Below are 26,180 nucleotides of genomic sequence, written 5' to 3'. Positions count from 1 at the left end.
ATAAGTAAGTAATCTTGTTACAATTAGATTGCTTGAAATCTAGTCAGACGAATGGAAGCATATGTGTGTATAATAGTTAAGTTTCACATTAAATTTGCTCACCCAACGTGAGCTGTCAGAGTTCACAACAATTTCACCATCGTTAAGTAGATAACGCCTAACAACCAATGTCCGTGCAAACCTTCATTATATTATCGCACATCCGTAAGTACAAAAGCTGGGAACAAAGGAAATGAAACAGATATGAACCATATTCGTAGTTAATGACTTCACATTTGCTCGCACTTTAAATTTATTAATTATTCATTATTCATTAATTTATTAATTTTCACCGATTACTTTTCCAATAATTTCCATTTTTCGTATTCAAATCACCCAAACGTGGAATAATTTCGTTTGGAAACAATAAACAAACTCAAGAAAACATATGCGCTTTTGTACCGCTTCAATTTATCAAAATCTGCGATAGAATTTGTTGTCGCACGGACATTAGGAAGATGTAGAGAAATTGGCGTATTCTGAGATAGATCGCGGAGAGGTCGGCCCAAGACAATCACCATTGAAGATGAACGGTTGGACATTTTATTGCCGAACAACCGCACTTCAAGCAAGAATTATGTATAAAAGATTCAACAGTTTAGAACAAATGGAATAAGAATCAACTCACACTCTTGTGGATCCTTGGAGGAAAGCAAGCTGAAAACAATAAAAGCTGAAACATGTTTGTCTTATTTACCCACAAACAAAAAACCAGTAACAACAAATATCAAATATTTGCATTTTCGTCTCAATCTTCCCTGTCAAGTTCAATCGCACTTTTTCGTGGTTCCACAACTCCCAGAAATTCGATAAAGCTTCTGCTTTAAACATCTTACCCGCCGAGTGCAAAATCAATGTCCTCAGCTATTCATATTTAATTTACTTCCGAATCGAGAATATCTTAAAATAAAGGTCTCGGCGACTGACGTCGGTTTCCCTGAGTCACACCAGACCTAGAAATCGACCAATTCATAATAATTTCCGTCGAAATGTTTGCAGTTTCTACCTTTAACTCGTTTTATAAATTACTGGCGCGTCTGTATTCCGCCGTTCCTACTACCAACTATTACTCAATCAAACTTGGACTTTATTTTAGGCAGGCTTCGAGAAAATCCAGTGTATAGATGTTAACTTGCGTCCCTGAAGGGCCCGAGTAACGTGTTTTACGTGACGTGATAAGAGAACTCTAGTTTCACCCGGATTCGACAATAAGTGTTTCCGGGGAGCGTCTGCCTTTCCAGCAAATTATAAGCCTTGGAACTTTGTTAAAAAATGCGACATTCGTAACAACGGCAGGAATTTTTTAATGAGATTATGTTACGGCAAATATTTAAGCCTTTTTGTTCTCCCCTGCTGCGAGTTTATTAACTTGTAAATTTTGTTCACAAATTCATGATTCTATTTTTTCTAAGACGAGCTTCAAGTTGATGATGACTACCGAGCGTAAACCTCGACACATTTTTCTTTCAGAATAAAAGTTCCTCCCTTGAGAATAAAAAAGAAGACGAGGCAATTAGGAATGACTCTAGAGACAAATAACGTGGAGCTGCAAGTTTATGCAGAAAAAATCGAGTGTGGCAACGAAAATGTTATACACTTTGGAGAAATCACGTAAAAAATTCCACATCTAATCGATCTGAAGAGCTTCGACTTCGAGGTCCATAAATAAATAAGACAGTCGTTATAATTAAGTCCAGAATTTCTGACTGCGTAAATAAATCAATCCGAAAACGCACAATAAATAAGAAAATAAGTACTTTACTGATAAATTGTTGACTTTATGTTATTGACAGTACTTTATGGATGTTTTCGGGCAAACACGCTTAGCCCTGTTGTGTTTCACGGTTCCTGAACAAGATGACAGTTCTGATGTGAAACTATAATGGGCAATGAAATTGATGAATATGTTCCGTCACAACCAGATATCCTTTCACCGAATAGAAATCTCTTCGTTCTCTTAGTAGTTAACACAATTTTATCTCAAATGGCTTTTTTGAATGAAATGCCTCAAAATACATATATCATTTGTTCACTCACCCTTTTCTTTCTTAACGCTTCCGCCGCGGGCTTCGATTCGATCAAAGAGCGAAAACGTATAGAATTTCAACCTACGTCCCTATATGGAAATAAATACAAGAGGTTGGGGAAATAAAATCGAACGAGATATCAACGTATATTGTTGAGATTTTGCACAGGGCTTCTGAAGTATACAAAAATTCGAATCCGAGGCAAATTACAATGGGCTGGGAAAGCCATAACCAAACACGGCAACATAAAATGAAAATTTATGAAGCGTGGCTCGGAATATGGCTAATTTTATATGCCATTGCCATTAAATAATAAATAAAGAATGATTAGCCAAGAGCATTACAAAACTTTTTACAACGAGTTCACCGCAGTTATCGGCAAAATTAATGTTGCATACCTTATTTTGTGTAAATGTCATTAATTAAAAATTATCTAATTAGCAATTCACAAATGATTCCAGTGATTCCAATAATTCCAATCAATTTTGATCAAATTTCAAATATCTCTACAACTACTTCGAATAATAATTCATAAACCCATTTTAAACTACATATTGTGTTTAATACCACTTAAAAAATAAAGAAAAATTAAATAAGTACAAAACGTACTAGTTATCGCTTCAATACGCACAAAAATTTACCAGTCTTAAATTAATTAGAAAATCATTCTTACCACTAGTCGATATTGTTAATAAAATTCGGAAAAACACGTAAATATAATTCTGTATTGAAGCAATAATTTCCTTTTGTTCTTCTCTTTTATTAACATTAATGATTTTATGTCGAGAGCGTCGTCATTAAACTGTAAAACAATTAGTGCTTTTACATAAAACCTAATTTAATTTAATTCAAAAGCCCTGGAGATGATTAATAGTCGGAATCATTTTTCCCAACAACGTTGTTTATACCAAACATAAAAATTCGTTGGTCTTTTATAGTATTAAAATTTAAAGTTAGCAGTAAGGCATACTTTACATTTCTGATATAATTAAAAACACGTAGGATACGCAATGTTAATTAGTCCCTACAGACGCTTCAAATTACATAAAGCAAGATGTTCATGTAATAAAATTTTCATGTATTTATTTCGAAAAGAAATTTCAGGTAAAAAAGTAGGGTAAGTAAGCGGGTTGTAAAATCAAATATCCAGTTACATAAAATTTTATTAACATTTTTATGAAATACCAGCATCTGGGGAGCCTAATATGCATAAGAATCATTCTGTTGTTTTCATTTCATTTATTTCAAAAGGCAATATAACTGAAATTCAAACTTATTATAGATCAAGATTAGAATCCGACTTTAAAATCTCCAAGTTTGTTTTAGTCATAATAATTGAACTTAGATATTTATCCACAAAAGTGAGTTTATTTTTCAAAACTATCAGGCAGATGCATTACAAAGAGCCACTCTATAGAGTAACTTTGCATATAAAATAAATATTCATGAGTCCACCACCATGAAATCATAAATAAACCAAATAAACGTCATCCAAACGAAAGTTTATTCAAATTAACATGTTTTCTCTAGAAGCCTGTCAGGATAAAACGGTAAACCGAGCTTCGAGCTTACCACTTAACCAATAAATAAGCAACCCCAGTGCAGTCACGCACCCTATTTTTCAAAACTCCTCCAAAGTAATAGAGTAATAGGGGGCTTTATTAACAAAAACGCAGCGCAATTTTCATAGGCATGATGATGACTTTTGTGGCTGCGTCTCCCTAGCAACGACATGCTTGTAATGCAATCTCCGGATAGCGATCTTGTGGATGCTCGAAAGCTCTCTCATGCTACCTCCAAACCACTTGTTTGATAACAATTTGTGCTAAATATAGGGTTTTGTGCAATTTTTTTGTCGTGTCATCTTTTACCCAATGATCACAGTATCAATTTTAAATTTAAGTCCTGTCAAAAATGGTGGATGCGCCGGGCTAACGGCAAATACCGTGATTTATACGTGGCTGTTTGAATTTAAACTTTACGACTGCAGCACGTTATCAGCTTATCGCGTTCTTAGCGACGCGCTTGGCATAAATTAGCTCGTTTTGAAGGCATTTCCGGTCAGTTCTCGGCCACAAAAGCAACACTGAGCTTCCGCATTGTTATTAAGCAGAATTTGTGTAAGCTAAAACGAGTTTAATCCTCAATGAAAAAGTAAACTGCTTGTTATCACGGAACAACAGGACACGGAACTTTACGAAAAGCGCCGACCTGCGCACATCTCGCGGAGCTTTACTTTCAGTAGTGTAGATGAAAGCTTTCGGAAACGATGCCGGGAATAGTGGTCCGATAGTACGGTTTTTAACCTGTTACACGAGGTGAGCAGTCATGCAGACCAACGTGCATATCGACACCAAAAACTTGGGGCCCTCACCGGAGCACCGCATCAAGGGCCAGCAGCGGACGATTGAAGTAAGTGGCCTTTCTTATTTGAGAGTTTGCGAAGCGCGCTCAAGTTTGCGAGTTGCTAATTGGACGCCTCGTGTTGACTTGGGTTCAAGCCGCGTTATGTGGAGGCGATAAATAGTAACATAAATGTGGCGCTATTAGAAATTTACATGAAAGTGCTCTATCCATACAAAACACATCAAAATAATGGGTTTTGTCTAGCAAGTGACTCAAGAAATTGTAAAGAGTTGATGGAGCTAGAAAATTAGAACAATGGCTCACATAAAATATGTTAATATATTCAAGAGCGTGGCTAAAATAAATGATCGATAAACACAAAACGATTACAATCGATTGTCGTTTTAATTTTAGGACAGAACCCCTCATATTCAAAGAAATCGAGAAGCCTTGTAATCTGGAGACTCCAGGGCGAATGAGTTTTGATCACATTTTTTTCGTGTCCTGAATTATAAATACGACTCAATATTCGTTCACACTCTAATAGAAAAAACTAGTAACAAGTTCCATTCATTTTATATTAACCTATCGACTTTTTGCGCCATAAAAGTTTTCATTAAATCGGTTAAGAGGCGAGTAAACGAAACAATTTCAAGGTAGCTGATTTTCCAGCATCTTCAATTCTTGTTAATTAACTTCAGAGGCGGCTTTCGATTACATTTCACGGCTGACAGTGACAAACAGATTTGTATATTCGAACTTTTCAGTCAACTTTTGCACGTAAATAACCCAATTTTCAAACTTTCATAAAAATCAGCCTGTTGATGGAGTCTGACCTTTTACGACTTTGAAATTCAAACTTTTATGCTGGTAATTTATATTGAGCAGTTTTTCTCGTCACCAAATATGGTGAGAAAACCTGCGTTAAGAATTTAGTGAGCAATCTCCTTTGCTCGGACTTCAAATTGAAGCAGCGCGAATGTAGTGAGGCGTAGTTCTCACTAATTACCGCATAAATAGACTGGCAAATCCTTTTAAATTGCTGTGGAAAATTTGCATTCTAATTTAGTTACGAAGGGTTGCAACATGAATATGCCCCTAATATATCGAGAGCGTGTGATGCCGCGTTACTCGTGATAAGATGTATTAAGTCGTGCGAAACTTCATAAAAAAGAAATAAGTTACACTAAACGTCCCCTTTGTTTTATCTCATTTTCCGAAATCACATATTTTTGATTTACGGCCTTGTCTCCAACACGCGCCAAATTTTCAGCCATTTTTCTCCCTTGGACGGAAATGATGACTAATTGAAACATTAATTTCTAAAAACGCGCATTGCTTATTGTCTCGATTAACCCAAATTCTTTTCTAGAGCGCAATAAGTGCTCGAAAAATTTAATTTAGACTTTACTACAGCAATAGTTTACTTATTCATATTATTAAAACGTATATTTTTATCCGTCTAAAAATGGTTATTATTAGCAATTGCCAACTTTTAATAAAAGTTGAATAATACATTTCAGCTGGTAACCTTTAAATTCTTTTTATTTCGACTGATATTATTATTTATTCATGAGACAAAAGTAAATCCTAATTTGCGTCACTTCCTCCCTCCACCGTGTTTTCAAGATAAATTAGTTGCCTTTGTCTTGTGACAAGAAACAGAGATAGTTTATGAAAAATAAAAAATTCTCCCAAATCGCAAGCAACGTGTAAACAATAATATTTTCGCTTCAGTTCAGAAGAACTGGGTCAGGACGAATTAATTAAGACATTCTCTATACAATTAAGATTTCAAAAAATTCTGTTACTTTGAAAAGCTTGTATAATTAACGCAAATGAGTGCATGCACTCCAGCTTAATTAAAGTGTGAGTTTGAAACTCTCCAGTGCAGGACGAAAAAACTCGAGTTGAGTTAATTTATCGGAAAATCAGATTTCCTTAAAAATTTTAAAATAAATGGCGTACTTTTTCTTGCACTAATCCGAAAGCACAGATGTTTACAGAAAAGCTCCAATAATATTTTCAGCTAAAAACTTGGTGGTGCAGATATTGCAGTTTTTGTGTGTGTTATTACAAAAAATATTATGAAGGATCTCTCACAGGAAATAATTTTATGTAATAAATTTGGCTGATATCTTGATGTAACTAGTTCTAAAATTAACCTTCTTCGTGCTTGCTGCGATCCATTCTGATACAAATAAACTTTTTGCGCATCACGACTTTGTTATTTCCTTGCGAACAGTAAAGAATTATCCTCGAAAACGTGCCCTAGAATTTCGGAACGAAATTGGCCAATTGTAGAGACTTGCCAATTGTGATTTGAAAGATTGCGGCTTTGTGTCGTTTATAGTAGCGTCATATCTGTCTCTATCTATTTTGTAAGTAATAAAACTATCTTACTACTAGCATTTCACCTAATTTTTTTATTAAATTATAACACATTTTAATCAATAGTAATTTCCCTGCAGCTGGTTTGGAACCAGTTTATGGTTAATGTACTGACTAAGCTCCTATGATTACTGCTACTTCTCATCTATCATTGTCTCAAAGAGAATAGATAAGTTTGTTAATCAATAAAGGGATTTCCCTTGTATCTGGCTGACAAAATAATTATCTCTGTTAATGATCTCAGGTATTATTTGTAAGATCCTGCACTAAATTAACAACTATTGTTTGTGCAAACACTATTTCAGCAAGTGTATAAACTACAAACTAAGCTAAAACCAACACTATCACATAAATTAAAATATGGAGAAACTTCACTCAATGACAATGAGACCGGTCATGTTTTTAACACCTTATTTCCATTTAAAAAAATTAAATGCACGTTACACGAAATATAGCAGTTAATTACACTGCAATTTAAATTTGACCAATTCCACAATAAGCTTTATGTGTTATAAATTCAGGTGAATTAACACTCACGTTTGCTGATTTAATGTATTTACAAAAATATTTCCAACATTTTATTTCATCCCATTTATGATGCTTCATATTCGAAATATATTGGTATTAAATAATTTTTGCAATGTTTACATACAAACAGCACCAACTAAAAAATAAACAGAAGTAAAACTCCATGTAACATAAATTAATGCGTTTGTAAAATGTACCAAATAATTCAGCCTAGACTTAAGATAATATGGCAAAATTACTTGAGTAGACTTTGATAAAAAATTATATATTACTTTCACATTCTTTAACAAATCTTTCGTGAAATAAAATTTTTGAGTGAGGGCCTGAAGCCGGTGTTAATTTGTACCACTTTATTTGTTTCCAGTAGGTTTAATTAAACAAAACTTGATGTACAGCTGAAACGACAAAGCTTGCTTGTTTTTTTGTATGTTGTGTTATTCTGACCCGAATAATACAGAAAATCCCGACTAAAATCTGCTGTGAAAAAATCGTTTATTGCTTTTTCAATCATATTGCCAGACAGCAAAATTAAAATGTTGGGTAAACAATAAATAACGTTTGTATTATTGCTGAGCACATAAAATATGGCGACAGTTGATATTACTAAGTATTTAATTGCACGATATAATTGAATTAGAGAGAGCCGGTTGTTGAATAACAGGACGATTTATTGTCCACAACGATAGCCGGGACAAAATATAACAATTCAAACGTATTGTCGAGCGAAGTAACACGTATATTTCAAACTTAATTATCTAATGTAATATCTGCAATTCCCAAACGACTTTATAATAGCACGAACTCTCCCTTGAAATTATTACAATTAAACGCCAGCTCTGTGTGTGTGAAACCACTGGCACATCCACGACCGAAATTCATCGTATTGGTTGCTTAAGTTTAATCAGTTTCACACCGAAACGAATTGCCCAAAACCACAAGCCACGAGCTCATCTTCCAATAAACGGAAATAGAGTTTCAATCAAAGCAACGAGTTTTATGTCGAACATAAAAAGTGCGCTCCCGAAGACCGCTTTTTTAATCCTTGAGCTCCGAAATATAAGCGGATTTTCGTTAAAAATGGAATCCTGAAACGGATAGGGAAGCTACTTTGCCACCAAGCACAAAAAATTGTTTTAAATATCCTTGAAAAAAATTATAATGTTTGCGTAAATCCTCAACGATAGGGAAATGTATGCACGACAATATTGTATCTCTCGACATAAAGCCGCGATTTATGGTTAATAGAGGAACAAAGGTGATGGCGAATTTCCATAACTCGTAAATTACGCACGTACATACGTGTATGGAATAAAAAATTGCTCAGCAGCCCTAAATTAACGGAATCAAATTTACCTAATTTTTTATTCAAGGGTCCTCAAATTTAGTAATTAGAGGTACAGCGCACTATTACATTATTCAGATTTAATCTGGAACTTCACTCTTTTGCATTATAATTATAAAAGTGAGTTCAATTTGCTCAAGACATGAAACTACTCAGTTGTTGTGATATTTGTTTATTTATTTCAATAAAAGACCAGACTGCAAGAAGCGACTTTTGCCTGTGATACATTTTAGTTTGTAACAAAAACGACAAATATGATTTGTAGTCAAGCACTCTGCATCTGATTCAAATATATCAAATGTTGATGTAAACTAGCGAAGCTTCAAAACACCATTAGTTCGTCGTTTACTCGTGAATAAGTCAACCTGGGATATTTGCGGTACAGGCGAAATCAAATTAGAAGCTGCACATTTAATCATTTATTATTAATGTCCAATATTACTCCAGTTTAGTAACTTTGAAACTTGTAATCCTCCCAATGTTAAAATGTTCCTTCCTTCAGAAGCTGGAAATCCAATTAAAATTGCCCATGAAAAACACTGAAATGTCTTTTCAGGGTATTATTTGTTCTCCACATTGGATTTGTCTCTAAAATTTTTAATATCTTATGAGAATTGGACAGATGTTGAAAGCGTGAAAAGCAACCGAGAAAAGCGAATCAATGAGACAGGTTGTACAGACAATGAAACAGCTAGAAGCAACAAAAAAGTGGTTTGTCACCGCCACACAAATAAATTTAATAATACTGAAGCGAAATACCCACTTTTAATCATTTGATCAATTATTGTAAATTGTGGGAAAAATGTTAGGATGGGAGCATATGCTGCAATAATCGTAGAGTTTAAATGTTGGGGCAGTTTAGCTGCTCATTCTTAGCCACAAATTGGTTTTCCCCGGTCTGAACTAATTATCTAAATGGAAATACCCCACCGAAACGTGAAGCAAAAAATGTTGTTTAAAACAGTCCGAATTAGCCTCTCGTTACGTCAAAGAGACGAGACGAAATAAATATGGTGTAAACAAGAGAATTAAAAATGCTTTTAACTTAATTTTATTAATTCTTGCCTCAGCACGTTTCTGACTGACCAGACTAAAAATAATTCCTCTCCAAAGCTTCCATGAGTGGAAAATTTAGAGCGAATTTCTTCGGGTCACTAAAATCGAACCCAGCTTTTTGTTGTTGAATATTAGATTGGGGCTTAATGCAATTTTCCGTTGGGCAATTAGTGATTTTGCAGCACGAATAAATCGTCCTCTGAAGAAAACATAAGCCTATTACTAAACCTCCTCCAGACCGCCGCGGTCATTAATCTAAATGCAGGTTTGGTATTGGCAGTCGCCACAACCGTCCTTATGCAGAAGTGAATATTCCGAGGACACGCTCAGTTGAAAGGATTGATCAACACGGCGTTTATGGCAAACTTGAGCCAGACGGTTTCTAGCTGTGTTTGAACAGATATTGGATGTATTCATGACACGTCGATGAAAACTGTTAAAAACGTCATCTAAACAAAACGTATAAATCATTTTTATTGCCGGCGAAATCCAGCACGTTCGGCGATTCATAAATACTTTCTGACAAAGACCTAGCCTATGGCCTATCGCTTATCCAAACGTAATGCACCTGAATCTTGGGCAGGGTGAATGAGTTTGGAATTTTTTACTTGGAGCTAAATTAGTTTGCTATTCCTGGGACGAAATCATCTTTTTACCGACTTGTAGTCTCGGTGAAAATGGCATTATCATTCTAAAATCGCGCTGCGCAAAGTCTGAGTGTTAACGTTCGCGAAGATCCAATTCTTATCTCCAAGCTAAGTTACTTACGAAGACCGCAAAGTGAGCAAAAAACTAGAGACGTCCTTTAGTTGCTAATTTTTTGTATAACAAATTAGGTTCTAAATCATTAATACATTACTATTACTTTAGGAAATGGTAGTTTGTTTTGGAAAATTAAATAACGTCCCTAGAGCACGAACTCAGAAAGCCAACAGCGGATAATTTAGACAAGGGTCATAGAATATTAGTTTTATGGAGGGTTGAAAATGAAAATTCATTATGACATTAGCAAAGCAAAAACATGCGGTAATGTTATCAGAAAAAAATTTTACATTCTTGTTTTGTTATTGAAATTCTGTAAATGTCGGTCATAATTTTCTTGATACACACATAAACGAAGCATTACTTTTTGATGCTTAATAACAGGGAGTGGAAAAACTCTGACTAGGCAAACATCCTGGGTAAATTTAATCTCGATACGTCGTGCAAGTTAAAGTGTAATTAACCGAACGATCGTATCGTATAAATCTGAAGATTAACTTGTAGGGCAACTGAAATTAGACACGACATGTTTCTTTAGTTGGTGGTAAAAATTTGATACGCCATTTGTTGCGTCGAGAAATGGCAGTATAGTTGAAAAAATGAGATCACTTGTATGATTTAAGTCATTTCTTCAATTTTCGTGTCCAGTAATAATTATCGACCTTAAGCCGCTGGAGCGGAAATTGATCAAATTAGCCGGAACTGCTCACTGGACGGTTATCTCATAAACACAATGAAAGTTTATAGTACATTCTTTCGTGCAGTTACAAAAACTTTAACTAATTATTACAAGATTCCATTAAACGGTCTTATTAACAGCAAGAATAATTAAGTGGTAGCAACCACTAAAGTGTCAACATAAATTTCAAAACTTTCGCGCAACAACTATTTAGCTGTCTGGAAATACGAAACCGATCCAAAGTTTAAAGTAGTTTAATAAAGTTTAAAGGTTTAATATAATTAGGACTTTTATTTATCGCAGCAAGTAAACTTTTCTTTTATTTGATAGATGTTCGAAAAAGAATCAACACTTGCTCTTCGAATTCCAGAATTCTTTTATTGGATGACTAGCTTCGGTATTTCGATCAATTGGCTCTGATATGCGATATAAAGCTGTAACTTCAGACAGTTTAAAACAGCTTTCAAGGATAGTAATTCGAATTGGCTGGGTAAAGATGTTTCGTTTTAATATTCTCTTTTCACGTACTTTAATGTCTTTGCTGAGGCTAATAGGATTCTTTTTGTGGCTACTTGGTTCAATTCTTATGAACAGAATTCTGTAATCAAAAAGTATGAAAACGCTGCTCCCAACTTCAAAGCTCTGTTAAGTGTTGCGTGTTGTATTCGAGTCTAATTGGTTAAAAAACTGTTTTCCCTTTGTCAGAGGATGAATCTAGAGTAAACAAAGCATAAATATGTATGCCTACATTACAGCGATGAAAAAATAAAGAATTCTTTTACGGAGTAAGTTTGAGTCAGGTTTAAAAGAATTGAAACTCTTATCCTCTGCACGGTTCTGACACATTGTACTCAAACCAGACTTCCGCACTTGTTAATTTCTAAGTCACCCGACGACATGAATAGAATAGAGAGTTTCCAGATGAAAGCCAGTGTCAGCATCGATACAAGAATTTTTCTTTAACACATAACTGCTTCTCTTGACAGCAGTATTGTCGACACAATACTACTGAAAGAATGCGTTTCCTATTTTGCTTGCTTACATAAATGTAGACAGGATATATTTATAGGAACATTTAGAAAAGTCAAAGATTGATACACTACAAAGATAAATATTTTTTCTCACCTGCACAGTCACCTATATCAAATGATATAACACCTATCTGACGGTCCTATTCCTTTTCATTTCTATGCAAATGACTGACCAAATATGCCTGACAGTGACACATGTATGCAAATTTATTAATAACAGTACTATAATCCCGGAGATGCTAATTTGGATAATGTTACAATACAGTTAATTGCTTCATTTACAACAAAGGTAAACAATTTAGCGAATCCTACGTGTTTGGTTTTAAAACAAATTTATTAAAATGTAGAATTCACGTTGAATTTAAATGTGGTACTAAAGTTAACATATATTTAAAGCTGCCCACTCTAATAACCATACCTACAAAAAAATAAAGATGTTACAATAAGAGCATTAAAACCGCAGCGCTGGGAGTGAATAAATCATTTTAAATGGGAGCTGTTTTACCTCTTATACAGTTCCATTTTTTCCTCCACATGCCAAAATAAATAAACGATCGTTTTAACATTTTCAAGAAAATTATCTAAAACCGAATAACATCGACCAGGTAGACCACCGAGTTAATTTTAGAATAAAACTGCATAATTCCACCGGTCATAAAAAATATGCTAATGGTCGTAAACAGCCTAATATCGCTTGTAGCTTAATTTACTTATAAAGGAAATCTATAAAAACTATTTGCAAGACGCAGTGGCTACGCCGTAATTACTAAAACCAGCCAACCAAAGCTCACAAAAAATATGAGATGTACTATTCTCTATTCTCCCGAAAACAGACAAGCTCTTTCGGGAATAACATCTATTCTTCCTAAAACAAAAGCTGAAAATAATTGAATTAAAAACAAAAGTAAAATTAATAAGAAGTGTGTTCTTGGCATTAACAAGGAACGAAGCACATAAAATTTGAGGTACAGCAATAATAAGAGATAAACTGCTGGGAAAATAATTACGAACTCATTAAAACTACAAAAATGAATTTCGCAAACTAACGAGAAGCTGCATTACTAAAAAATGTAATGAAACTTTATAATTATTGCAATTATTTTTAATGCTTTAATTAGCACTTGTTTTCAAGCAAATGCTTTTTATTTTCACCTCTCTTCTAAGATTAATTAACTCCTGATAATAAGTAAAGGTAAACTATTCTTAATTTGGCTAGATTATTTTTTATTTATTTATAGAAACAGCACATTTCACTTAAGTGTTTTCAAAAGAACGATTTCGCGTGCATGAATAAACTAATAATAAATTTGAATTTAAGTTTCACTTCTGATAAACAATATTCGTGACCGCGGAGTGAAATATTAAATTCCACCGTGCTCGATTTATCTAGGAGACAAATTGGATACAACAATCGGTTTAACTTTTCCGACAGTTGAAAGCTTTAAATTTGGAAAATTTGTTTGCCATAAATTACACACATAATTAGTTTAAAAGCGGTCAAATTGTTAAACACCATTTGTGGTGATTTGCAAAAATGGTGGATGCGCCGGGATAATCGTAATTTATTTCCCAGAATGAAAACTAAAAGTTTGTCTTTGCTGTGATTGCACAAAGTTTTACAAAATGCCATATGCGTCATACCTATATGTTCAATTTCAGTTTTTGCATCAAAACAACAAAGTCATTTCGTTTAGTTGGTAACGTCCGCTCGCAGCGAACTTGGCATATTCCATAAATTTTATTGAATTTCTTTTGGACAAATTTAGCGCAATCGTGGCAAATTTTGCACACAGTGATAACAAAATATAAAAATGTATTTTACATGAGATGAATAATTTGTAGGTGAATCCAATTTTCTAAACGCTCCAAACAAAGAGTCACCAAAACTGATCGAACAGCATGACCCAGATATGTAAATTCTCGTGAAGGAAATAAAAAACTTTCAAATCATTAACATTTATTAAGTCAGCTGCATGTTTGCCATTTTTTCTCTGCTTCTATTATTTTTAAGTAGGTAGCGCAAGATTAAATGAAGCGTAGTTCCATTTCTCTTGTTAATATTTTGCGTATTAGTTTTACGACGTGTCCTTGGTCTTTAGTGCCGTAAGTGCCTCTTTTAATGTTTACCACTATTCGACCAACGTTTCACGCCTCTGTTCTCGGCTCGTTCTTAAGTATTTTGCTCGAGAGAAAACAACTTGATACTTATCAAAACCACTTGAGGCAGGTACATTTACAATTCTCCCTAAGTTTGTTCTACACATGCCTCAGACAAATAACTTTGTAAAACTTCGGCAGAATGATTCCTTTTCTTACAAGACAAGGCGTAGTTATTTATCAAACTTGAAACATAATCTTATTACTTATTTTATCATTCTTTATTAAGCCCAGCTTTGTATTACACTCAAAAAATACGTATGCTACCCAGAAAGATAAATTGCCGCAAAATTTGTAAAACTACATTTCGGATAATGGATGATGTCTAATGAAATCAACTAGAGTTAAAAAACTCCATCTGTAGGAAAAAAAATATCAAGTTCAAGCACGCACAGCTTTACAGATCAGTGTCACAGCAAGGATTCAAACCAAATGCGCAGTAGAAAAGCTCGCTGAAAGCTCGATATAACGCCGCTTCTACAGATTCCGTGCCAGTTCTTGCCCTGATAAGTTACAGAAAACATTGCTTACGATTTTTTAATCAAATTTCCTCAACCGGTTTTTAATATCATGTGATCAAAACTTAAGTGTTTTAGTTTTAAATTTGTTAAAAAAACAAATTTCTACCGTAAAATTTGCTCAAAAAAGCGTCGTGCTTTTAACTAAAACGGCAAATGCTAGGCTTAATTGATTTAAGTTCGAGGCCTGCAAAAATTAAGTTAAGTTTAAAACTCAGAAAGGGACTAATAAGGCACAAACAAAAGATCAATATTCAGTTTGGTGTACGTTTGTGCGGATGAGGGCGCTCCAGTCGGACTTGCAACGTTTCAATGAAAAGCTGAAAACATCGTCTACTGAAAACACTTGCTCTCGAGCTTTCGAACGAACACATGTTAAACACTTCCTTAAATCCGACAGTTAAAAGATCGCTGTGCTTAAATAAATTAAAAGTTAAATCACTAAACACATGTAACGAATTATAAACGATTTGTAAAACATATCAGTAAACAACGTTCTGATGAATCGCCAAAAAATATTTGAAAAAGGAGAGTATACACTGTAGTATTTTTGATATTGTTATTTTGGGACCATTTTATATAAATATTAGCGTTAGATTCTAGAGTTAAGTGTTAGAAAATTGTTGTTTCCTATTAATTCTAGTTGTTAGTGATAAATGTGCTCAATTAGAATTAAATGTTGCATATCCAAAGTATTTTAATGAATGTTTACACACGACTTAACGGGGCCACTCGCACATAGTACCAATTAACCTAAATTTATCCTAGTGCCAAATATTGTAAAGATATCCGAACACAACAGAAATCACTCAAAGTTGCCAATTTTTATACTCTATTTTTTGTAAGAGAGGTTTATTCCCCCAGTGCCATTCTAAAGTTAAAAAATATTGAACCAATAAATTCTCTTGAACTTCTAATACAACTCTTTTAAAACTTCCCGTAAAGTTTCTCCGACACAAAGCGTAAAAAACTCCTAAATGTCAACCCTAAATGTACCTACGTGTAAGTAAATGTAACAATTCATAAATGTAACTAAACTAAATGTCTAAATACCCGTTCGTAAACGTACAAGTGCTAAGTTACCGACTTATATTATGGCTAGTACTGTGCCTGACGTAAAACCTGTGATTGCGACTGTAAGTACGATACACGCGGCTCCGGAATCGGAAATGGACGCACTTTTGCTTGGCAGAACTCGGGTAAGTGTAAAAACTTATCTCGTAAAAATATTTATAAAGACAATAAACCGCAAAGCGCTCGCTTCGTGGAATTGAAACGAAACTATTATTCCCTTAACGGGGCCGAAGTGAGTACAGATGATAAAAAACGTGAGCCAAATAAATCGATGGCGAGGAAATTGGATGAAAATTCAAGACGGCCAATTTCGCGACCTGAAACACATACGATAATAATCCCTCGACGGCTCCCAATCGGATGATTTTATTTTCGTGTTCCTTAATTTCCCTCGAATTCTTAAAATAGCCCGGAGGAGATCGTTTGAGTGCCGCTCTAAATTTTTAAATAACGGATCCTTGTCACTGCCTTTTGCACAAGAGGGGCTTTTTAATTTGATTCCCTGTCAATTTCCCGATAAGTTAATTGCACAAGCGGGATTTTTTCAGAAAAAGTCATCAGTCAGCGAAACTAATTTCCCAAAGAGGTAGTTTTTATCGCTTGTTAAAGCTAAATTAATGTGGGGTGCTTGTGTAAACATTGACGTTGCTGTACCTAGAAATAGGAGTAACTCGCCGATAATGGCGCGGAATTAATTTACTCATGAAGCTCTGGCTGAAGAAAAGCTCATTTTATAAATAAATTCGCCGAACTGAGATTATATTTTTATAATCCTGCGGTTTAGGAAACGCGGGGTTCATATCCCCGTCAAAACAAAATGACTCCAACGGCGGTAAATTAGATCCGTCAGAGCTTTTTCGTTCAATAGACAATTACGGGTTTTAGTGAAAAGAGGAACTGCCAATTTTACTCCCCCTGATTTGATTCACTCTCTGCAGCACCAAGTATCAGTGTAGACAAGTGAAAATTCGGTGAGATCCTTATGCCAATAAGAGCCGACATCTGCTTGCTTCCAGCTGACAGTATCTGAATTACAACATCGCAAATAATCCGGAGTCTTATCTTACGTAGTAAAAATCGATTTATAGTCTTATCATGTTCCAATTTGGACGGAAAATGTTTAACGAATATAAAATCGGTTCCGCTTCCGAAGGATTATTAGTTGAAAAGTAATTTAATTTATCTTTAGTGCTTCGGAATAAATCAGAATTCTGTTTCCCGATAATTGCAAGTTCCTCGGCATAAATTCCTATAAATAAAATATTGAAATGCGACCTAGACAAAGTGCATTTCCAGCAAATGACAAAAAATCCTACACTGTTAAAATATGCATTAGCTGGACTTCACCGAAAGCAAAAGATAAAAGAGTGTTCCGGTACTTGACGTTACAGAATCCCCGTGGGAATTGTTTCTTTCGAAATATACTTCATCTTTTTTTCTAGGTTTGAGCTCAGCTAAAGCTCTATACGACGCTATAAAATATATTAATAAACCCAAGTCTCACATTATCATAAAATATCAATCATCTTTGTTGTCACCTTGAAGCTTAAATGATATTCAACAAAGTAGAAAGGATATCGTAAAGCTTGGACGTGTGGTAACTGCGTCAATTAAATCCCCTTGAATTTATTGGGGTAGAAAACGGATTGTGATTCTTCTTATCTGCAATCCCACTAACATTGTTCTTTGTTACCTAGTGGAATTTCTATAACCAAATGTCACATTTGTAAAGTGTTATCTAAACCCCGATATTTGCTCGAATGTAAGAAAATATGCGTAGGAAAATTTTAATCATTTTCTACTAAAATTTATCTGAAATCTGGATTCTGAGATCAAAAGGATGCATAAAAGATTATTAAACTTGTACATCCAAAAGAAATAACATAAAATATGTAATGTTATTTGAACATTTAACTTTGCTGCTACAATGTTTCCGCATAAAAAGTTGCTTTATTATGCAGTTGAATGCATGTTTATTTTATCCTATTATTTTAGCCTTTAGATTTCTCGCGAAAACAAATCGTTTTGAAAATTGTTGTTAGAATATATTAGAAGCATAAAATAATAAAAGTTCTCCTTTCTCAATCAAGTATATCGCTTGTTAATATTCAGTTCTTTCAAATTAAGCTTTATAGACTCATTAAAATCTGCCCTAAAAAAGTTAATTAGTCTCATTTCCTTTTTAAATATCTGAAAAATGTTGAATAACGGTTTTAGTACATTTAATAAACACAATTTTCCGATGAAACTTTGGTAAGGTTTACACAAAATGTGTTTGTCGACAAGAAACATACAATTCCAATTTCCTGTTTACTCGCAGTAAAAACATCAATTTTTTCATTTTCTCTCTTGAAATTAAAGTCACACACTAAGCTATTATTTGAGCAAAATAAGAATACAAAAGCACAGCCTTCGGCGATAACAAGCGTCTTTATCAACAAATATTGATGCAAAGGAAATAAGCACCTAAACATCTAGTTAAAAAAGCGTTGTAATTAGAGTAAAACCAGCTCATGTTTCCATAATACCCATCTCCGAATTTTTCGAAGCGCGGTATTGACGAACCAGATTTTGATCTGTTGATTACTGATTGAGCCTCTCTGTGCACATTTCCATTTGCAGCGTACAAAAATGCAGCGAGAATCGGAATCAGCTTTTCATTTTAAGCAGTAACTGCGAGAATAATGTTTTCAAAACTCCCGTTTTGCGGAAACAAACTTTAGTTATAGCTTTTTTACGTCGCACTAAAACCTCAATACAACAAAGTTCAGTCATAAGATTTATGGAAAAAGAATAAAGCATTGTGTGAAATGTTTCTATTCAGGTTTTTAAAATAAACAAATAGGGACCTCAAATAAAGTTAATTTTTTCCTGAAATAAAACTGCTTTTATTAACCCGTTGGCAACACATGAGTAATTTGCGTCAAGCTCAAATCAGAAACAGTATTGTAAAATACCCGTTTTCCATCTGTGATCAATAAATTAATTAACAGTAGATACGAACAAAATGAAAATTTAAACAAAATAAAACAATAGGTGCTACTAACATCGTTTCATAAAATGTGGTTCTTGAGAGAATGGTGAGCCATGTTTTAATATAAAAATTCCTTCAAGGGAGTAATAATAAGAGTATATGTATCAAGTAAACAATGAAAATTTCACGACTGCTGTTAGACTGTTTAATTAAAATGGGTAAAAAACAGCAATCAAATTGTATTGCAAACACCGCTAATAAAAATGTTGTTACTATGGTGGTGGAGCTTAAATTAACGGAAAATTTCGAAGATTTATTAACGGCAAGTGCGACGTCTCCCTCGGTTATATTTTCCAGTAAACGACGGTATTATTTACACCTTCCCTTCTTTCCAGAAGCGTGTGGTAATTTGATTAAGTTGTAGGTGGGAACCTAAACATGGGTCGATGGGTTAGTGGGCGAAATGAATGTCTTTAACGTCAGTTGAGCATTTCCTTGACTTGAATTGACTTTTCCGAATCCACCGGTTTCTGAACTCTTAACGAAACAGAAACAATTTTTAAGAAAGAATTTCTCCTCATACCCACTTAACGTTTAAGATAAATTTAGAAATACTCTGGCCAAGAGCGTGGAAATTCCTGAGATGAAAGGCAACAAAAACATGTGGCGAACGAGCGAATAAAAGCAGTAAATCCCAGATTCCCCGAATATAATCTAAGAGAGAATTTATTATTTCATGCTTGGTTACATGCTTCCTAGTTGGAAGTTTATTAATACTGTTGAAATTTTTTGGTTGTGGCGGAATACATGTATTTGGGGAAAAGGATCACGTTCCGCTTGATGAGCGAATTTCGGATGATGAAAGCTTTTCCACTTCAAGACTCTTGAATGGTGAATTAACGTGTGCAAGAGCTAAAATCGTGAAATGTAGTTTTGTTGTAAAACGCTCATTTACCACCATACAAAACTCTGCTTAGAGTGATAACAATCTTAATTTCCACTCTTGACTCGCCTTCATGCTTAAAACTCCTGCGATTACTGTTTTCCCCTTTAATTAATTGTAACTTTTGCTGTTAAATGTATTATTCCCTTAAGTGTACGTACCTAAATTTAATTAAACAGTGTGCAAACAACTACGAGAGATGATATGCTTCAAACTCGATTTGAATGATTTTTATGTGGATCTAAGCTTTTGAAAAAGTTTCCCGACTGCGCTAAACAAATAACTTAATTAAGAACGCTCGAAATCTTTTCTGGAACTACACTAAAGTTTATTGTCGGAGATATTGTCAGTGAAACTCCAGCGTTCTTAAAAAAATAAACAAGATTTAGATTGACAGCTTCACAGATAGCGTGCAAAGCTACAATTGCAAATCACGGAGATACGTAAAGACGCTCTATAAAGTTTACAAACCGATAAAAATCAAATCCTCTTATTTTACGTACGTGAATATGAAAAATCAATTTCTAAAGGTGAAACGTCAGATTCGGCCCATTTATCATTCCACAAATCCACATGTGGCAGCTGAGTATAATTTATCTCCGCTACAAAGCTACAAATTGATGTTAACAGAAGAAGTCACGGTTTCGGTATTAATCAACAATTTGCTTCAAAAAGTAAATATTTTTATTTGGGTAGTTGCAACAACAAATCCGTAAAAAACGTGTATATTTACACAAAATATGGAGTTTGCACGTTTGAGGCAACACAGAAACTCAAGCGACAAAAAAATTGCAAACTCAGTTACAAATTAAAAAAAAAACAATCCATTAGTAAAGTAATATGAATATGGTTTAAGGCTTATGGCATGAAATAAAGTTCATTTATAAATAATAATATCGCTGAAAAAGCAATTTTGAAAAAATAATCCGTTTAGAGTTAATAACAGCTGCATACGTGTATGTTTATTAATATTCAATCTGCATGCACTAAATGTATAGTAATTCAATCCGCAAGAGCTAAATGTCACAATCAATATTTGCATTTCATACGTGTTCAAATAAAATCAGAATTATGTTTTTATTTCGAAATATTAAGTAAATATTTTAAAGGCAAATTGTTGGCAAAAAGTTGGAAACAATCAATTAAAATAATATTGCACAAACACTACATCTGTGTTTGATTGAACTGTTTATTACCACACGAAACACTTATTGCATCACATGCTGTTAATTATTATTTTAATGTTTCCAATTACGCGTTTTCGCCTCATTTGTGCAAATTTTCAGCAAAATTAAATCACGATCTATAGTGCTCTCGTTGAGCAAACCGCAATGATGGCGCATCAGCATCATGCATCAGCATAAAACTGTCTTTGATAAATGGAGCTCAAATCAATTGTGTCACACTCGGTTCAATCAATTGCCGATAAGAATAGGAAAAAATGCTGACAAAAAGGCCAAAAAGCAAGCAAAAGTGGCCTGGAATCATACATTGTGTAATTAAACACTTTGTTATTTTCCATTAAGAGAATGTGCGGTATTTAGTATTTAGACGTGGATACAAAGTACAGAAACTAATTTTAATGTCAGGAGGAAAATTTCCAATCAGTTGAAATTGCGGTTTCAAAGCTCATTTGTTCGCAATAATTGAAATATTCTTTACCTTTTGAGCACTAAAAGTTAATTAAAACTCGTCCTAAGTTTATATTTATGTTTCATAGCTTTTCCCTAATTCGTCCATAACTCGAAGAAAGTTCTGTTCAAATTTAATTTAATTTTTCTTCGATTTGCCTAACGTTTTATTCGTCAAAATTGTGAAAAAGCAGAATGTAAATATTGATGCAAATTTAATTCATTATTCTGCTAACTGGTACAAATTTTTACAAGAAGAAAACTTACATTCAATTATTCAAACGCGATACTTAGTGAGGTAGCAGAAAGCTTTTGCAAAGCTTTCTCGAAAGTACGGCTTCTTGGCATCAGAGGTCGCTCGCCAATGGCGTCACGACGCCTGAAGCATGTGGCGTCGGTACGCCCCCTTGACGCCATCGCCATAGAAACCGTGCCGCAGAATCTCTATTCCAGTGCGCATGTAACAAATCAACAGGCTTCCAATAATGCTGTGGTGGAAATATGTAATAATAAAAACGACGGCGTCTATAAAAGGGAGGTATAACACGAAATGGGCTTGGCAAGTGCCTAAGGTGGAAACCTTTACACGAAGCCTTGTATAAAATTTTATTTTACCATGTCTGAAATAATTACACAAGCAAAGTATGAGTTTTGTTCAAAAATATGAGTGGAAAAAATTGCATGCTTTTGTCATTTCAAACACTACAAATCATTGCCGCCCTTCGTTCGTAAATCAAAAATAAATCACCAGTGGAATCGACAAAAAACGAGAAACTGTGGTTAAAGACATTTGAAATTTGCACGCATTTACAAAAAAAATGTATCGTTCTAAATCATTTTACTGCCACAATTACACTTTCTGATTTAAAACAATCATTGGTTTAGGTTTATTATTGGTAACAACTGTTGACCAAACATCCCACAATGTTAAAGGTTTTTTACCTATCAAATGCATTTAAAATAAGTTAAAAACACTGTCAAATGACATTTTCTCCTCATTTATAACATGAATATTCAGTATAAAGTTCGCTCTTGTTAATGATATTCATCACTTCCTTTTAGATTTTTAACGACTCCAACATTAGTCAACTTTTTCAGATACGATAATGCTTCCAACCCCTTTAAAATGAATATATTATGACTTATAACATTATTACTTATGTTGTGTTTCCTTTGCTACTTATGTGCTGTAGTGAATGTTCGAATATTTGTTACAGCATCCGCGAGATATACGAGTCCATTATAAATAATAAAAGTCCAGTTACTAATACAGCAGCCTGAAAAATGTTCTTCCAGGATTCAGGAGCAAAGTCCTGAAATCCCTGAGAGCTCGAAATGATCAAATCCCGAGCTAAAATAAAACAGTAATCCAATCACTCAAACATATTATCTCGTTTTCAGTTCAAAGAAAAGAAAATTGGAGTGATTAACGGCAAAGGTTTTTCGAAATGTGACTAGAATATCGATTATTTTGTCTGCTAAATGAGCAATGTGTTGTGTCAGAATCCCAATCTCTTATAACCTAAAATGGAGAAAAATGTCAAACCGCAAGACAATCGTAAAGCGTGAAATTATATACTATACAATTTGAAATTGGCAAAGATACGTGAAACATTTATTAGCTTTAGTAGAGAATGATGCAAGAAAAGCACCATTTTTCATTTTAATTGGATCATTTACTCTAGAGAGTAAATACTAGTTTTCACATTCTCATTGTTAAAGCTAACTGAAACATTATTAATAAATGAAAGAAATATATTGTAACTGCAACAGGGTTTTTTCATCAAAGGGATGAATTTTTAATTTTTGTAATAAACCGACTGCGGGAAATGGGGGAAATAAAAGACAAACTAAATAAAGTAGATAGAAACAATATTGTTCAAACAGTTACGTAGTATGCGATCAAATTCAAAAATCTAATCTCTCCAAAAATGTAACGAAAATATGTGAGAAACGTAACTGAAATATCCTGAATTTCATTTTCAGAATCCAACTCGCATTTGTAATTCAAATGATTTGCTATTATAGGTTTGTTTTATCACCTTCATAACTCATAATGAAATGTTAATTAACTACAAACCCTTAGTTTTCACGTAATAGAATACTTAAATAGTATTTATTTTCTTTAAGGATATTTAACGCGATAACTCATTCTAATGAATTAATGTAGAGCGTTCAAAGCTTTGTTTCCCAAGCGAGTATATTTATTTTCACCCTGCATTAATTAATTTATCTTGTAATTAATACACCTACATGTCTCTTTTAACTTTAATACAAAATGCAGAGTCATTAAACTGGCTGTATGAACAGATAAGAACAAGTTAACATGCATTTATCTTCCCAAAGTTGATTGTGGTTTTCAGGATCTATACCGTAGACACAAATATTATTTTTACGTGAGTCTTTCACCATCGTCTAGACGCTCTGAGTTCGAAACAATAGATACTTCTAGCAAAGTTGGAAAAAGTCTTTAAATTCGCCATTGTAGAGACGAAACCCGAAACAGATCGTTATTAGCAAAATAAACCATATATTGTCTTTACGAGAGACAAATAACATTCATTTATGTTTTGATCGCAAACAAGTTACGCAAAAACTGCACGTAGAGACTTTTATTTGTTTCGTCTGACAACAATAATAATCACAAAGAAAAATGTAAATAAGCTCAAATAAAATATAAACATCCCGACTCCACTTTTACAAAGTTCTAACAAGTTATATTGTGTATTTTGTTTCAGAGAGCTGTTATGTATGAAATGTTTAGTGAGCAAATAGAAGATGTTTCAGTAATTGGAAATCCATACAAATAAACAAATAATGATTACAAAATCTATCAGCATTTACTTTTATGATTGAACTTGGGCTTTAAATTAATTCAAATTCCCCCAAATTGGTTCAATAACTGGGAATATATTACCATACGTAAACAACATTTGCATAATAATATATTATGCCAAAATGTGTTTTATAAAATGGGGCGAAAGCGGTTATATAAGCACAATTCTTAGTAAAACTACTAACATATTCCGATGGAATTGGACACAACGTCTTAAAGTACCTACTCGAGTGTTTCTGAAAACTCTGAATAAACAGTTAGTTTGAATATTGTCTGAAAGGCGAATACGCTCAACATGTACATATTTAATAAAGGAACAAGTTAATTAACAGAGTATTTGCAACTTTTGGATTATTTGGAAGATCAAAGACCTAAAAATCCAATCCAATATCCATCACATTTTTCTTTGAAGTCGCTGCTTTGTTTTTTATTTGTTAAAAGCATCCGAGACTTGCACGTAATTATTTAGTTACTTTATTTAACAAAAATAAAATAAAATTTAACGTGCTCCAGTTTCAAAGGTTTCTAGACAACGATTAACAACAATTTTTTGTACACAAATTGAAAAAAATAATGAAACACTGTGTGAATTACCTACCATACGAAGTACAAATATTTTGTAAAATAATTACTTACAGGACTTAATTACCGGTTTGACGTGACATTGTTTATGGAAATAATAAATAAAGCCAAAGTCCACAAAAACTAGTATGGTCACAAGTAATTAAATTTGTGCTTATTTACAAAAACCCTTTACCCTAATTCATTGTGTTAGCTTCAACACTAAGTATTAATTAATTTTGAATGTGCGACATGATTTGTGTTCTAGGATACTCAACATAGGTGTTATGTGGGAGATGTAGCTAATTTCCGACACAGTTTAATTCAAATCCTTGACGCTGTGATGCATCATCTTATTTACTGCTAGCAAACTAATCACACACACGTCTTTGTATTACCTTAAGTTTAATAATTTTAATTCAGGCGACTATTTACTTAAACTTTTACTCCCAAGTCCTTTAGAAGTTATTACAATTTAAAAGTTGTAAAAGTGTAACCGTGGCTTAGGGCTAAGAGGGTCATATAATTTTATGTAGGAAGCATAAAATGCAGCTCGCAAATAAAATGACACAAAAAATAATTAGCCGACCCATTTACATCATGATCTAAAATTAAGCCTTGGCGTGACTGTGACATAATTAGATCCAAAATGAAATTAACAACTTTATAAGAAATTTGGCAAATTGCCAAAGAAAAGCTATCTAACTACTACATTGTGTACTCATTCAGGCATCGAACCCTTTCCGAAATCACAAACAAAACAAATATTTACTGCAATAATTGCTTGGGATTTAATCCGATTACGGCTCCATTGTTCAAAGCAAGTGGTTGCTGGCTATTAAAATAATTACAAAAGTTGCAACAAATTACGCACGTTGAGTGTCCTTAAATTAGGCCCCAGCTCGCTTTGAAATTAAGTTGCCGCCGCAAGTGCCGCACGTTTATGCTAATTCAGCTGGGTTTTTAAATACCGCTGATTCTTCCAATCCTCTAATTCAAATCAAAGGATTTGGGAGTCTCTAAGGTCTGTTAGTTCGCATGTACCGCAATGTAGACGAAGCACCGCCACCACGCCTACAGCAGCAGTAGCAGCAGCAACAGCAGACCGCAGTGTTCGTTGCAGCTTCAGAAAGCTCGCGCAGTGCACGAGCTTTCGCCGCCGCTTTTCTCGCACGCTCTTCACCCGGGATTTGCGCTAGTGTCCTAAAGTGCAACGGTGTTGTAAACGATGTGATTGTGCAAAGCATGTAAAATCCCCGTTGGTATGGTTCACGAAAATTCGCCT

General features: G+C 34.0%; 1 protein-coding gene and 1 long non-coding RNA gene across 5 annotated transcripts in view; one reads left to right on the top strand and one right to left on the bottom strand.

Annotated features, from left to right (window-relative positions):
• Positions 1 to 4,304: 4,304 nt before the first annotated feature.
• LOC664176 (uncharacterized protein) overlaps positions 4,305 to 26,180 on the top strand; it is a 34,555-nt gene continuing 12,679 nt past the window's right edge. For 2 of the 4 annotated variants that reach the window (XM_015982140.2, XM_015982139.2), the window contains exon 1: positions 25,991 to 26,157. Coding sequence is in view for 2 of the 4 variants with exons in the window: in XM_015982137.2 (XP_015837623.1) it covers positions 15,971 to 16,075 (105 nt within the window). In the remaining 2 variants the exon portion in view is untranslated. Of the gene's footprint in view, positions 4,479 to 14,944; positions 16,076 to 25,990; positions 26,158 to 26,180 lie in introns of those variants that run through there. The other 2 variants (XM_015982138.2, XM_015982137.2) reach the window with 2 other exon arrangements.
• Positions 9,153 to 12,397, bottom strand: LOC107398343 (uncharacterized). The gene is made up of 3 exons (XR_001575221.2): positions 12,296 to 12,397; positions 11,953 to 12,175; positions 9,153 to 9,261 (listed from the first exon to the last, which is right to left on the bottom strand). It is a non-coding gene; the product is annotated as an uncharacterized LOC107398343 (long non-coding RNA).

Source organism: Tribolium castaneum, chromosome 3 (assembly GCF_031307605.1).
Source record: "Tribolium castaneum strain GA2 chromosome 3, icTriCast1.1, whole genome shotgun sequence".
NCBI lineage: Eukaryota > Metazoa > Arthropoda > Insecta > Coleoptera > Tenebrionidae > Tribolium > Tribolium castaneum.
Note: the sequence above shows the minus strand (reverse complement) of the source record. Positions and strands in the feature narration are given on the sequence as shown.